The 16979-nt window shown below is 29.2% G+C and overlaps 1 protein-coding gene across 2 annotated transcripts in view; it reads left to right on the forward strand.

The window, feature by feature from the left end:
- Positions 1 to 16979, forward strand: part of LOC145278108 (BOS complex subunit NOMO1-like) — a 167854-nt gene that overhangs the window by 99154 nt on the left and 51721 nt on the right. For both annotated transcript variants that reach the window (XM_080130382.1, XM_080130383.1), the window contains exons 24-26: positions 1666 to 1793; positions 7738 to 7879; positions 9033 to 9116. In XM_080130382.1, the coding sequence (XP_079986508.1) occupies positions 1666 to 1793; positions 7738 to 7879; positions 9033 to 9116 (354 nt within the window). The remainder of the gene's footprint in view (positions 1 to 1665; positions 1794 to 7737; positions 7880 to 9032; positions 9117 to 16979) is intronic.

The following is a 16979-nucleotide window of genomic DNA, read 5'->3' on the forward strand; positions in this document are numbered from 1 at the left end:
ATGGCTACAAGGATAGACATAGAAACAGAAAATTTCTGCCATCTCTGCCAACTGTTCGCGCAAAATACTGCCAACCTAGAAAACGGCTTTTTCTTCTCCCTTTGTCAGAAAAATCACTCATTAAAAAATGAGGACCGAGGGACAAATAAGGAGAAGTGAGAGTAATGGGAACTGCTGATAACGCATCCATAATGCGTTTTCTACTCTCCATTAAAAAAAAAAATAATCTATATATATAAAAGCGAAAATGTATGTATGTATGTACGCTTTTCCTCGATGTCCACAAAAGGCTTCTTTCAGAGAAGCGCTCGCTCGCTTCACAACTTCTTAAAACTTTTTATATCATCTATAAATTGTAATATCTCACAGTTAACCACGGAGCTCGCCTGTCTATTTAATTTTATTGACTTTCAAACGTTAATTATTCGACATTTCCCGCATCGGCACACGTTACATTCGGTTTTCGGTATAAAAAAAGCGAAACTCTATTGTACTCACTGGCCGAAAGCCAGTGGTCTCTAGAGAGCTAAGTAACGTTTGGTCAATGTCGACTTCGTCATATCAGACGGTAGCTTTCATTTTGAGACGAGACGCTCCCCCTAATAAACAGGGAGCGGGTTTTTAAAAACAAACAAACCGATTTATTGGCCTCATTAAAAACTGTCCCGCACAAAATGCTAACTGCTGAATAGCTATCACCGTCACGTCAATCAAAAACGCGCACCTGTTTTTTTTTTTCACACTTTACTATTTTCCAACTGCGCGTCGTCAAGGCTTTGTTTTTTTTTCACGGGCACCTGTTTTTTTTTCGCATTTCGGGTTTTTTTCACGCACACCTACAAACACCCGGGCAACGCCGGGTACCCCTTGCTAGTAAAAAATAAAAAACTATTAAGTATTATACTTAATAAAAGTCCAACGGACGTGTTTAAGGGAAAGTATGGTGATAGATTCCCCTCTTACGAACTAAAAATGAATACAATTACCTAATCTATTTTTGCAATCAACTCGGTAGATGAATAAACATTTATGGGCGAGAAAAAAGCTAGCACTGAATAAAACAGAAATACATAAATTAAATACTGAAATAAAATGTAGTTATTAATATTTGAATCTGAAAATAAAAAGTATGATTAATATAGAAGTCACTTATCTCGAAAAAACACTTCCGTCTCCAAAATGCAAACTTTAGAAAAGAATTTAAGTTTTAATAACAACAGCGTTCAAAAGACTTTTTTTTTGTTTTTAATTAACCGTTAAAAGAAAAGCGTGATCTTATTCTGGACTTTGCTAGTCACTATATTGTAGTCAGCTGGAAAGTAGGCCAGTGAAGCAGAATTCCACAGGCGGGCAGTTTTAGGAAAGAAACTTTGTTCATGAAATCCATGTTTAGGTTTAAGCATAGATAGAGAGTGGGAGAAACTATTTATGTTGTAGCTAGACGCGTGATTTTTGTGAAAGTTTGGCAAGACCATAAATTGAAGCTCAGATGAACATTTGCAACGAAAATAATGATAGAGAAGAAATATCTCTTCTGTTGCAGGGAAGAAAGAAGGGCACCAACTCCGAGGTTTCAAAGCCTATATCTCATAATATTGATAGCGTTTTAATTCTTTTTTTTAAATTTTATTTTATAGATTTTTTTTCTTTTCTCTTTTCATTTAGAGTCCTGGTCAATATTTCTTGCGGCCCATGATGAAGGAATATCGTTTTGAACCTGCAAGTCAGATGATCACCGTTTTGGAAGGGACCACGATGAGTCTCAAGATTAAAGGAATTCGAGAAGCGTACAGGTAAACTGGGGCTTATCTCATTTGTTTTTCTTTATATTTCTTGTATTAGTGTCAAACGGCATCTTAGAATTTGTAACCCTGTTTTCAATCTGCAACAATAAACTCTTATGACTCTGTGTTCATACCTTGCAATGCATCATAGCAAAACATTCTTTTAGAAGATGTTAAAGTTTAAATACAATAACTTGCATTACTCAGACTACTGTTCTCATCTTTAGCGTTATTCTCACAACGTTTCAGCTGATGTAACTTCTGAACTTTTTCAGATGTATTTTGTCAAACTCAGAAATCTACACAAAATTTCAAACATTTAATTGACGAGAGTAGCTTTTCCGTCAGCCATGTAGAAGTCTGAAGTCATTCACAATTGCATTCTTAATATCATCTGCACTGTATGTCGAACATCCAACTTTGATAAGAATATAAAATCGATGTCATTATGCAATTCGTTAAATTCGAACTGAAATTTCAAACCGTTTTTACAAGTTACCAAATTTTTGCAATAAATATTTTATCCCAACTATTCACTTTAGATTGTCTTTTTAAAAATATAAGAATCAAGTACTTTCTGTTATCAGTATTGTAAAAAAAATGTAAACAAATGAATAATTTCATTTAATACGATATAATTCTTTCCACGCTTTTAGTCACAGATTGGGTAGTTCAGTTGGTAGAGCAGCAGTCACTAGCAACTAACAATGGAATTCCAAATTTAGTTTCGCTGATGAGTTTTGCAAAACAGTTGTTTGTGGATAACTACGCATGCATACTTAATCATGAATTTGTTTTTTGTATTATCTCATCGAAATGAGTAAAATAGTAAGCATTAAAAATAGCATAAAATAAATGGATGACATTTCAAACTGGGGCATCCCCCCACACCCCCAATAAAAAAATGCTTTCCCTGCTGGATTAGCGCATAAGAGGATTTAATTTCTATAAAACGCAATTTAGTCTAATTATTTTGTTTTTAAACTAAACTTGAATTTGAGTTTCGCATTTCATATACTTTCAGCGATATAAAGGTTGATTGTTATGAACAACCAGAGATCGTTAGTCTGAAAAGTTTCAATAAACAATAATTTGGGAATGGTCGGTGTCATGGGAGGTATCCATCACATTAACAAGAGAAAATGGTCAAAATATCAGAAGCTGATCAAACAATGTCGAGAAAATGGACAAAAAATCAACAATGACTCTATAGAAGTTGGTTGCAACAGTTGAGCAGATAAATCAGCAAAGAGCACTCACAAAAATCGTGGGAGTAGCAAGAACCGAGCTTTAAACGAAATGACAAATAAAGTACTAGCTGAATCCAAATGGATTCGGCTAAAAATATCATTGGAAAATAATTTAGTAAAAAATGTGGCAAAAATGAAATGAAAACTAACTTTGAATTTTTTGTATTCTTCACGACTATATTTTTACTTTGGTTCATTGGTTGATACTTGTTGATGAAAAGAAATGTTGAAGATTGTCAGAAGATGACTTTTTTTTTTTTTTTTGCAATGCCTGTGCACATAAAGGAGATGATCTGGTGCATCTGGAATCGGATCAAAGTTGCAGTCTGAGCTGATATGATGTGACCTTTGAAATGGACAATGAAGACAGTGCATCACTAAAGACCTCCTTTGAGGCATCTAATGAATGTATTTCACGATTAAGTCATGATGAAAGAATACAAGATTTTTTTGTTTAATCATATTTATCCAAAAAAGTTTTTCATTGATTATAATTTTGGAAAGATGTCTAAAACAAAATATTATAAGGTATATTTTGTGTTTTGCCTATCAATCTTATTATTAAGAACAAAAAAAACAATGATTAGTCACCTCTGCTTTTCTTTATAACGTCTTCATAAAAAAGAAATCTATTTTTGTGATGACAGCATGTAAAGAAGTTAAAGTTTGCTTTCTGTTACTTTGATTCGTTTCAACCACAAAATGTATGAATCCATCTGTCGTTCAGTTAAATAGCAGAGTACCTATTTACAATGCCTCCCCACGGGACAGTTAGACACCAGGGTCGTTTTTTAACGTGAAGAAAAGGTACAAAAATAAAAATTGTCTCAGTCGTGAAGGATTTCTCCTCCACTGAAAGAGAACGAGAAATGGAAGTGCCGCATCTGAAGAACAGATACTACACTTTGAGATATTTCACAGGAAAAAAAAATACAATTGGGAAAATGAACAAAAAACTTAGGCACAAGGCCAACTCAAAAAGAAGGTGAGGTTGGTTGATCCATCTCGTCTCTGTTGTGAATTTTAAATGATTTTTCTCTCGGCCAGCCTCTTTTATCATGGTTACCCCTTTAAAATTGTATTTATGTGTGTGTGGTGGGAGGGGGGGGGTGCCTACTTAAGCCCAATTTTAAAACATTTTTTATTTATATCAAAAAATACAAAGAAGATAACAATCTTAATAAAATTTCATTTGTGATACTACACTTTGATCTTGGCCAAGGCCAAGAGCAGAGTAGATAAGACTTTAAAGCCATAAAAGAAAAATCAACTGGATGAGAAAGAACCATCTGAAATGATAACATAGGCTGTGACAGTCAACCAGAAAAAAATGGTATGACAATTCCAATCCTGAAAGAAAAACGGGCAAACTCATTTCTGTGATAGCAAAAATTGTTGCATTCTGGGGTTCGTCAGTTCGGATGGCTGCAATTATAAATAAGACGAGTGCTAGGTAAACACATGCTTTTATTTAAAACTAGTGGAGGTACCTAGCGTTACCTGAGTGTGGAGACGTTTTATCGTAAGGGTGCTGAGCAACCCAGCCCTAAAAAAAAGCAGCGCTAAAAAAATTAGCCGCACTAGCCAGGCTCAAACCTGTAACGCTAAGAGGAAAAGGAGGTGAAAAAGCAAACACTTTAGTCGTCTTGCCCACATTACTTGCAATGTCATGGGCCTTCAAAATAACACCTTTTATATGTATTTCGTGATCACGAGGCGTGAATGACTTTGGAAAAAATGTTGACACAAAAACTGACTCCTTCCTTGGAAAAACTAACCCCTCTTTGGAAAAAAAACAACCCAGTTGACGTTCAAAGAATTAATGTGTTGGGCTAATTTTGGGATATTTGTTGTTCGAGAGATGGATTTTTCTAACAATACCAATTTTGTCAGTGTCTGTTGTGTGTCTGAAATTTTTGGCTGACACACACACACATTTTGCCTTTTATATATATAAATAGATGTCATTTTGATGAAGAACGATAATTAAAGGCAATAACTCTTCTCAACTTCAGAGTTATAACAAGGGGACATAACTATCAGATCAAAGATGATCGTCTGAGTAATACGTTGGATTTGAGATGCTCTACAATTTGTCATTCTTGCCTATCTATAGCATCGTTGGATGTAGAGATGTGCTGACGCATATTTTTGAAAGCAGAGGTGCGCACACACGCACATTCCAGATTTTGATATCCCATAAAAATGACTGAAATTGTAATTAAAACAAAAGCAAAGAACTGTTTACATTCCAAGATCAGAAGTTATGAATTGCACAATGCAAAATAGAAAAGAAGAAGAATGTAAAATCTTGATGTTTACAATTCCAGGAATGTTGATTTGTGACTATATAAGATAAAAATAAACAACAGAAAACAAAAGAGAGCAAACACAGTAGTGAGCATGATTGACATCTTCACACCTCTTCATCGGCAAGCCACACACCAATCAACCTCTTATAACTAACGTCTCTCTCTCTCTCTCTCTCTCTCTCTCTCTCTCTCTCTCTCTCTCTCTTTGTCAATGAACTAGACGCTTAATTGTAAATAAAATTTATACTTTCCGTGTTGATTTGGAGAATAGCGACAAAAGAATTGCCAGTGTTTAGATATTATATAAATTATGTATACATTCAACAATGCAACAATATTGAGCCCATTCAGATTCAATATCTACCATATTAAAAGTATACTACTGTATTATTGCGTACACTTGCTCTGTCTAGTGTATTGATCACTATTGGATCTAGCAAAGCTATATGTCATTTAGTACTTTCTATTAACACCAAGTTTCTCGTCTAGTATATTTAGCAAAAATTGTTGCATTCTGGGGTTCGTCAGTTCGGATGGCTGCAATTATAAATAAGACGAGTGCTAGGTAAACACATGCTTTTATTTAAAACTAGTGGAGGTACCTAGCGTTACCTGAGTGTGGAGACGTTTTATCGTAAGGGTGCTGAGCAACCCAGCCCTAAAAAAAAGCAGCGCTAAAAAAATTAGCCGCACTAGCCAGGCTCAAACCTGTAACGCTAAGAGGAAAAGGAGGTGAAAAAGCAAACACTTTAGTCGTCTTGCCCACATTACTTGCAATGTCATGGGCCTTCAAAATAACACCTTTTATATGTATTTCGTGATCACGAGGCGTGAATGACTTTGGAAAAAATGTTGACACAAAAACTGACTCCTTCCTTGGAAAAACTAACCCCTCTTTGGAAAAAAAACAACCCAGTTGACGTTCAAAGAATTAATGTGTTGGGCTAATTTTGGGATATTTGTTGTTCGAGAGATGGATTTTTCTAACAATACCAATTTTGTCAGTGTCTGTTGTGTGTCTGAAATTTTTGGCTGACACACACACACATTTTGCCTTTTATATATATAAATAGATGTCATTTTGATGAAGAACGATAATTAAAGGCAATAACTCTTCTCAACTTCAGAGTTATAACAAGGGGACATAACTATCAGATCAAAGATGATCGTCTGAGTAATACGTTGGATTTGAGATGCTCTACAATTTGTCATTCTTGCCTATCTATAGCATCGTTGGATGTAGAGATGTGCTGACGCATATTTTTGAAAGCAGAGGTGCGCACACACGCACATTCCAGATTTTGATATCCCATAAAAATGACTGAAATTGTAATTAAAACAAAAGCAAAGAACTGTTTACATTCCAAGATCAGAAGTTATGAATTGCACAATGCAAAATAGAAAAGAAGAAGAATGTAAAATCTTGATGTTTACAATTCCAGGAATGTTGATTTGTGACTATATAAGATAAAAATAAACAACAGAAAACAAAAGAGAGCAAACACAGTAGTGAGCATGATTGACATCTTCACACCTCTTCATCGGCAAGCCACACACCAATCAACCTCTTATAACTAACGTCTCTCTCTCTCTCTCTCTCTCTCTCTCTCTCTCTCTCTCTCTCTCTCTCTCTTTGTCAATGAACTAGACGCTTAATTGTAAATAAAATTTATACTTTCCGTGTTGATTTGGAGAATAGCGACAAAAGAATTGCCAGTGTTTAGATATTATATAAATTATGTATACATTCAACAATGCAACAATATTGAGCCCATTCAGATTCAATATCTACCATATTAAAAGTATACTACTGTATTATTGCGTACACTTGCTCTGTCTAGTGTATTGATCACTATTGGATCTAGCAAAGCTATATGTCATTTAGTACTTTCTATTAACACCAAGTTTCTCGTCTAGTATATAACGCTATAGCAAAACACATCTTATTGCTTTTGGCTAACATGATGTTTAAACACACTTTCTATATGTAGAATATTGAGCACTTTTTAATGAACATATACCACTTAGCAAATATAATTTGTCGATCAGACATTTACAAGAAAGCAAAAACTCATGTAATTTGCTGATGTGAGTAATTTGCATATGTTGACAAATATTGTTTTAAAAGATGAAGATGACAGCAGTGAGGCAGACAACAAAATGCGATGCAAATCATGTGATTTAAATTTGAACAATAAGAGAACAATTTTAGTATCTTTGTTCGTGTTGTTGCGATGTTGTTTGAATAAAGGTTCCTTCCAAATTTAAAACTTGCCATTGAAAACTTTTTATGCTACAAAAAAAATTTTGTTGTTTCTTACAATTTGTCAGTATAATAAATGATTTCCAGAAATGCCTTTTCTTGTTTTTACACCTTTGTATATCTTCCAGTTGTTATGGTCGAGTAAGCTCCTTGAATGGTGAACCTGAACCTGGTGTTATGGTTGAAGCAGTCAGTGTAAGTGGGGATGTCAAATTTCAAGAAGAAAGCAAGACTGAACAGGATGGCACTTATAGAATACGAGGACTCCAAGTAATACTTGAACCTTTAATTCTTGCATTTTGATTTCGATTTTTAAAATGAAATTAATTTTTGAAAACTTGAAAAAAAAAAGTTTTATTCAATTTCTACATTTACATTTATGAATAGTGGAAAAAGAATCCAAGTAGAAAAAAAAAACAGATTCCCTAAAATATTTAATGAAAAAAAAAAAAAAAAAATATAGTAAAATAAATATTGCATGGTTATTAGAAGGGGATCTTCCTAATAATATAAGTTTTTTTTTCCAAAAGATTATGCTGACTAACTTCACAAAAATGACACCCATGAAATCAATAATAAAATTCAATGTCCTTTATGCAATCTAACCATATTTGGTACAAATAAACTTCAATCTATGCCTAACTTGTACACCAAGTTTCAGTCAGAAACTCGATCTATTCACTGCATGGGAACTCTCTAGAATATCAGAGGGAGGCTAACAAATGCTACACCTTATCCAAGGATGATCTGGAACTGTGCAAGGCAGGCGTGTTCATCCCCCTAAAGTACTATACATACTCACTTACCTAAATATATACAGTACCTAATTTCCCAAGTAGTCATCCATCTACTACTGACCTGGCTGGACATTGCTTAACTTTGGTTATCTAATGTGTGTATCAATGTGATTGTAATCATGATAAAAACGTTATTTTCTGTTTACAAATGAGTCATCACTTATCAAGGCCAAAAATGACCATGTTGCAGTCAACAGGGAAAAATCCAATCAAAAATTATAAAAAAGGTCAAAGGTCTGTGCATATAAAGTCTATGTAAAAAAAAAAAAAAAATATTGGTTGATGTTATTTTTTCATAGTAATAAACCAGGCATGTTTTTTGGACAAACATCATTTAGTCAAAAGTCTATTTTTTAAAAAACATACAGTTTTTGTCCATAAAAAGTGATTTTAGAATATTTCTAAAAAAATTAATTTAAATGGTTTAAGTGCTTTTAGCAACAAAATCAGTTTGTGTGTATCACTTTGTTATTCTTAGCTTCCATATTTTGGAATCTCCATGCATGATTTATAAGAACACACTTTACCACTTTGTGAGGATTATTAAAATACTTGCCAGAAGTTGTCATAATGGTTACTCCTATAGATATCAGTGTGCCAAATATAATTTTGTCTTTTGATTTCAGCCATCCGTCACATATCAGATTCAAATAAAAAAAGTGGAGAACAGCCATTTAGAAAGATCGGCTCCAAAATTCCGTTTGTTAAAGGTAAGAAAAACAAAAACTTTGGATTTTTGTTTCAGAAATTTGGAGATAATTTTTATTTTCATTTTTATTTTGGTTGTTTTTACATTTAAAACAATTGTTTTTACATCATTTAAAACAATTGTTTTTACAGCATTTAAAACAATTGTTTTTACAACATTTAAAACAATTGTTTTTACAACATTTAAAACAATTGTTTTTACAGCATTTAAAACAATTGTTTTTACAGCATTTAAAACAATTGTTTTTACAGCATTTTAAGCAGTTATTTTGGCAACATTTTAAGCAATGTTTTCAAGTACAATTTTTCAAGCTCAGAAATCTTTGAACTTGGAAACCTGTATGAAATTTCAAATTTCATTGCTTGAATAAAAGTTTCTGTTTGAATTATTCTGACTACTGTTCTCATCTTGAATGCTATTTTCACAATATTTTGGTTGATGTAATCCTCGACCTTCTTCAGGTGTACCTTGTCGAATTTTGGAATCTGCACAGAATTCTGAATGGAACCTTTCATTTAATCCTCGTGGGTAGCATGCTTTAGAGCCATCAGCCATGACGGGTGAAAGTTCTAAGTAATTTGCAATCATATTTTTGGTGTTTCTTTGAGGATTGATTATTTAATCTCTAGTACAGGTGCTGGATACAAAAGACCCATTCTAAATATCATCAGAGAAAGACCGCTCAATTTTTTTGGCCATATAATCAGGGTTAACGGACTAGAGAGAATGGAGAGCCATGATCGTAGATGTCTGCAAGATCAGACACTTGAAGAAGAAGTACAGCATAACTTACAAATGAATTTTACCAAATACTTTATCCGCTATGCTATGTTTCCTTATGGAAAATAAAACTCAAAATGAGAATAGTAGTTCAACTAATCCAAATAATATGAATCATCAATTGTAATCTCAAAGATTCAAAAACGAATGAAAGGGTTTGTTTTGAAATTCTGTTCAAGTTGTTGAATTTGAAATAATGCACTTGAAAAAGATTGGGGTTGATTGGTTGAAACGTGAAAATAATCAAATTAAAAATAACACATAATTTCAAGAATACAAACTTTATACTATGTAAATATCGAAAGCATCTATTTTTTTAATTGGAATTCATTGAGATGAGTATTATTTTTATTTATTGCTGACTATTATCATCTTTTTTCTTAGTTGTTTCACAACGTTTCGGCCAACTATTCCTCTGGCCTTCGTCAGGTGGTAACCGCGACGGTTAAGAACCAGAGGCTTACTTGGCCAAAACGTGGTGAGACGACAACAACTACGAAAGGCAGTAATTGCAATGAATGCAGTCAAGAGATTCAGAGTTCCTTTCCATCACGGTTACCACCTGACGAAGGCCAGAGAAATAGTTGGTCGAAACATTGTGAAACAACAACTAAGAAAAAAATGAGGATAATAGTTCGCAATAAATAAAAATTTGAAAGCATCTGTTCTTATGCAACTGTTAAATTGCATTTATTGAAAGTCTTGAGAATACTATTATCTACTGTCAGATGTTGTGGAGGAAAATTATGTAAAATGTTTGAGAATAATCAGGGCTTTACGTTGTGAGTAAAATAGTTGCATTTGTGAGTGATTTTTTTTTTTTTTTTTTCAAGTGGCAACTAAAAATAATAAAACGCTTATCTTTTGGCGATTGCGTTTCTTTTACCAGCAATCTTCCAAAGCTCATTATTGAGTGAAAAATATCTTTTCAACCTTTTTAACTTTTTCTTTTTTTTTTATAGAACAAAGTCAAATTATTTAAACAATAAAAGGTTTAATAAAACAAGATATTCTTTTTTTAACACAGGCTGTTTAAAAACATAAGATAAAATTTGCTGAATCTTTAGAATTACACTTATTTAAATAGTAAAATAAAGAAAAATGTTTGATGTACGTATTTCTCACCAAACGAAGATGTCATATTCTAAAAATCACGTGGTTTTGACTAGTAACTTTTCTATTTGGCTAGTAAACGAAAATATTTAGTTGTCAAAGGTCAACTAAAGATAAATTTTTCTGCAGAGACCTGATCATATCAGATAATTTATATGAATGCTTGAAAATGAAACCGTAGGAGTTAGGGTTGACTTTCATCCGAACAAACACAAAAATAATAAATTAAACTTGTTAAAAACCTACTAGTTAACCAAAAACAAAGTGATTTGATATAATTCTGAATAATATTATAGCAGGTGTGATGGCACAGCTGGCAATGCCAGGGTCAAAAGTGGGGAGTTGTACAGCAAGATGTTTGTTCACATTACATTTAACTTTCTGCATGTTGGTACAATCATGAAAAAATGGAGCAGAGAAGGAATTCTAAAGACAAGCAATTTGAGGAATGAATCTATTAATGTAGAAATGTTTTGGGTATCTGGAGACCTCTGTAGTGAAGGGGTGGGATTTTGCTGATAATCAGATTGGTGTATTCAATAACAATAAAAAGCAGTTTATTTTGAGGGGGAAAATAAATGTTTCTCATAGAGAGCTGCTGGAATAGATGCCAAATGTAGCAAGCAGAATCTGAGAATGCTTCTAGTTCTAGATAGGGACAAAGCTGCTGTACTGTTATGATGATGATGATGATTGTTGGATTGGAAAGCTGCTATAAATAATGCGAGTAGAATCATTGCTGTAGCTGATGCTGATGATTGCTGGTAAGATCTGTAACTACTGCTAGTCGTAATCATTGTGGATTGCCACTAAATGGATATTGCTATTGCTGCTGTCATCATCTTTGCTGACAATGGGTCTAGGGATCGGCTTGAAAAAAGTGTTGAGTATCAAAAATTGACCTCTTTTTATACAGGTCGATCAGTTGTTGCTGATAACATTGTCTCTATGTCACCTGATTTGCTTACAAATTATTTTTCATCAATGGAATAAGGATTGACTTGCCATCTCAGCAATCCCCGCAGAGAACTGCAATGCATGAGTTGCTATGATCAGAGGTGTTGCGCAAGGGGGAGAAGAGATGGCTCAACCGATTCACAAAAAATCAAGATGGCTGCTATTTTGGGTTGATGATTAAAATAAAATGTAATTGAATATTTAATGAATACCATCTTAAAAATGTAGTTGAATATTTAATGAATACCATCTTAAAAATGTAATTGAATAGTTAATGAATACCATCTTAAAAATGTAATTGAATATTTAATGAATACCATCTTAAAAATGTAGTTGAATATTTAATGAATACCATCTTAAAAATGTAATTGAATAGTTAATGAATACCATCTTAAAAATGTAATTGAATATTTAATGAATACCATCTTAAAAATGTAATTGAATATTTAATGAATACCATCTTAAAAATGTAATTGAATATTTAATGAATACCATCTTAAAAATGTAGTTGAATATTTAATGAATACCATCTTAAAAATGTAATTGAATAGTTAATGAATACCATCTTAAAAATGTAATTGAATATTTAATGAATACCATCTTAAAAATGTAGTTGAATATTTAATGAATACCATCTTAAAAATGTAGTTGAATAGTTAATGAATACCATCTTAAAAATGTAGTTGAATATTTAATGAATACCATCTTAAAAATGTAGTTGAATATTTAATGAATACCATCTTAAAAATGTAATTGAATATTTAATGAATACCATCTTAAAAATGTAGTTGAATATTTAATGAATACCATCTTAAAAATGTAGTTGAATATTTAATGAATACCATCTTAAAAATGTAGTTGAATATTTAATGAATACCATCTTAAAAATGTAATTGAATATTTAATGAATACCATCTTAAAAATGTAGTTGAATATTTAATGAATACCATCTTAAAAATGTAGTTGAATATTTAATGAATACCATCTTAAAAATGTAGTTGAATATTTAATGAATACCATCTTAAAAATGTAGTTGAATATTTAATGAATACCATCTTAAAAATGTAGTTGAATATTTAATGAATACCATCTTAAAAATGTAGTTGAATATTTAATGAATACCATCTTAAAAATGTAATTGAATATTTAATGAATACCATCTTAAAAATGTAGTTGAATATTTAATGAATACCATCTTAAAAATGTAGTTGAATATTTAATGAATACCATCTTAAAAATGTAATTGAATATTTAATGAATACCATCTTAAAAATGTAATTGAATATTTAATGAATACCATCTTAAAAATGTAGTTGAATATTTAATGAATACCATCTTAAAAATGTAATTGAATAGTTAATGAATACCATCTTAAAAATGTAATTGAATATTTAATGAATACCATCTTAAAAATGTAATTGAATATTTAATGAATACCATCTTAAAAATGTAATTGAATATTTAATGAATACCATCTTAAAAATGTAGTTGAATATTTAATGAATACCATCTTAAAAATGTAATTGAATAGTTAATGAATACCATCTTAAAAATGTAATTGAATATTTAATGAATACCATCTTAAAAATGTAATTGAATATTTAATGAATACCATCTTTAAAATGTAGTTGAATATTTAATGAATACCATCTTAAAAATGTAATTGAATATTTAATGAATACCATCTTAAAAATGTAGTTGAATATTTAATGAATACCATCTTAAAAATGTAATTGAATAGTTAATGAATACCATCTTAAAAATGTAATTGAATATTTAATGAATACCATCTTAAAAATGTAGTTGAATATTTAATGAATACCATCTTAAAAATGTAATTGAATAGTTAATGAATACCATCTTAAAAATGTAATTGAATATTTAATGAATACCATCTTAAAAATGTAGTTGAATATTTAATGAATACCATCTTAAAAATGTAATTGAATATTTAATGAATACCATCTTAAAAATGTAGTTGAATATTTAATGAATACCATCTTAAAAATGTAATTGAATATTTAATGAATACCATCTTAAAAATGTAATTGAATATTTAATGAATACCATCTTAAAAATGTAATTGAATATTTAATGAATACCATCTTAAAAATGTAATTGAATATTTAATGAATACCATCTTAAAAATGTAATTGAATATTTAATGAATACCATCTTAAAAATGTAATTGAATATTTAATGAATACCATCTTAAAAATGTAGTTGAATATTTAATGAATACCATCTTAAAAATGTAATTGAATATTTAATGAATACCATCTTAAAAATGTAATTGAATATTTAATGAATACCATCTTAAAAATGTAATTGAATATTTAATGAATACCATCTTAAAAATGTAATTGAATAGTTAATGAATACCATCTTAAAAATGTAATTGAATATTTAATGAATACCATCTTAAAAATGTAGTTGAATATTTAATGAATACCATCTTAAAAATGTAATTGAATATTTAATGAATACCATCTTAAAAATGTAATTGAATATTTAATGAATACCATCTTAAAAATGTAATTGAATATTTAATGAATACCATCTTAAAAATGTAATTGAATATTTAATGAATACCATCTTAAAAATGTAATTGAATATTTAATGAATACCATCTTAAAAATGTAATTGAATATTTAATGAATACCATCTTAAAAATGTAATTGAATATTTAATGAATACCATCTTAAAAATGTAATTGAATATTTAATGAATACCATCTTAAAAATGTAGTTGAATATTTAATGAATACCATCTTAAAAATGTAATTGAATATTTAATGAATACCATCTTAAAAATGTAATTGAATATTTAATGAATACCATCTTAAAAATGTAATTGAATATTTAATGAATACCATCTTAAAAATGTAATTGAATATTTAATGAATACCATCTTAAAAATGTAATTGAATAGTTAATGAATACCATCTTAAAAATGTAATTGAATATTTAATGAATACCATCTTAAAAATGTAATTGAATATTTAATGAATACCATCTTAAAAATGTAATTGAATATTTAATGAATACCATCTTAAAAATGTAATTGAATATTTAATGAATACCATCTTAAAAATGTAATTGAATATTTAATGAATACCATCTTAAAAATGTAATTGAATATTTAATGAATACCATCTTAAAAATGTAATTGAATATTTAATGAATACCATCTTAAAAATGTAGTTGAATATTTAATGAATACCATCTTAAAAATGTAATTGAATATTTAATGAATACCATCTTAAAAATGTAATTGAATATTTAATGAATACCATCTTAAAAATGTAATTGAATATTTAATGAATACCATCTTAAAAATGTAATTGAATATTTAATGAATACCATCTTAAAAATGTAATTGAATATTTAATGAATACCATCTTAAAAATGTAATTGAATATTTAATGAATACCATCTTAAAAATGTAGTTGAATATTTAATGAATACCATCTTAAAAATGTAATTGAATATTTAATGAATACCATCTTAAAAATGTAATTGAATAGTTAATGAATACTATCTTAAAAATGTAGTTGAATATTTAATGAATACCATCTTAAAAATGTAATTGAATATTTAATGAATACCATCTTAAAAATGTAATTGAATATTTAATGAATACCATCTTAAAAATGTAATTGAATATTTAATGAATACCATCTTAAAAATGTAATTGAATAGTTAATGAATACCATCTTAAAAATGTAATTGAATATTTAATGAATACCATCTTAAAAATGTAATTGAATATTTAATGAATACCATCTTAAAAATGTAATTGAATATTTAATGAATACCATCTTAAAAATGTAATTGAATATTTAATGAATACCATCTTAAAAATGTAATTGAATATTTAATGAATACCATCTTAAAAATGTAGTTGAATATTTAATGAATACCATCTTAAAAATGTAATTGAATAGTTAATGAATACCATCTTAAAAATGTAATTGAATATTTAATGAATACCATCTTAAAAATGTAGTTGAATATTTAATGAATACCATCTTAAAAATGTAATTGAATAGTTAATGAATACCATCTTAAAAATGTAATTGAATATTTAATGAATACCATCTTAAAAATGTAATTGAATATTTAATGAATACCATCTTAAAAATGTAATTGAATATTTAATGAATACCATCTTAAAAATGTAATTGAATATTTAATGAATACCATCTTAAAAATGTAATTGAATATTTAATGAATACCATCTTAAAAATGTAATTGAATAGTTAATGAATACCATCTTAAAAATGTAATTGAATATTTAATGAATACCATCTTAAAAATGTAGTTGAATATTTAATGAATACCATCTTAAAAATGTAATTGAATAGTTAATGAATACCATCTTAAAAATGTAATTGAATATTTAATGAATACCATCTTAAAAATGTAATTGAATATTTAATGAATACCATCTTAAAAATGTAATTGAATATTTAATGAATACCATCTTAAAAATGTAATTGAATATTTAATGAATACCATCTTAAAAATGTAATTGAATAGTTAATGAATACCATCTTAAAAATGTAATTGAATAGTTAATGAATACCATCTTAAAAATGTAATTGAATATTTAATGAATACCATCTTAAAAATGTAGTTGAATATTTAATGAATACCATCTTAAAAATGTAATTGAATATTTAATGAATACCATCTTAAAAATGTAATTGAATATTTAATGAATACCATCTTAAAAATGTAATTGAATATTTAATGAATACCATCTTAAAAATGTAATTGAATATTTAATGAATACCATCTTAAAAATGTAATTGAATAGTTAATGAATACCATCTTAAAAATGTAATTGAATATTTAATGAATACCATCTTAAAAATGTAATTGAATATTTAATGAATACCATCTTAAAAATGTAATTGAATATTTAATGAATACCATCTTAAAAATGTAATTGAATATTTAATGAATACCATCTTAAAAATGTAATTGAATATTTAATGAATACCATCTTA

This window comes from Euprymna scolopes, chromosome 6 (genome assembly GCF_053919585.1).
Source record: "Euprymna scolopes isolate OS-2025 chromosome 6, ASM5391958v1, whole genome shotgun sequence".
NCBI lineage: Eukaryota > Metazoa > Mollusca > Cephalopoda > Sepiida > Sepiolidae > Euprymna > Euprymna scolopes.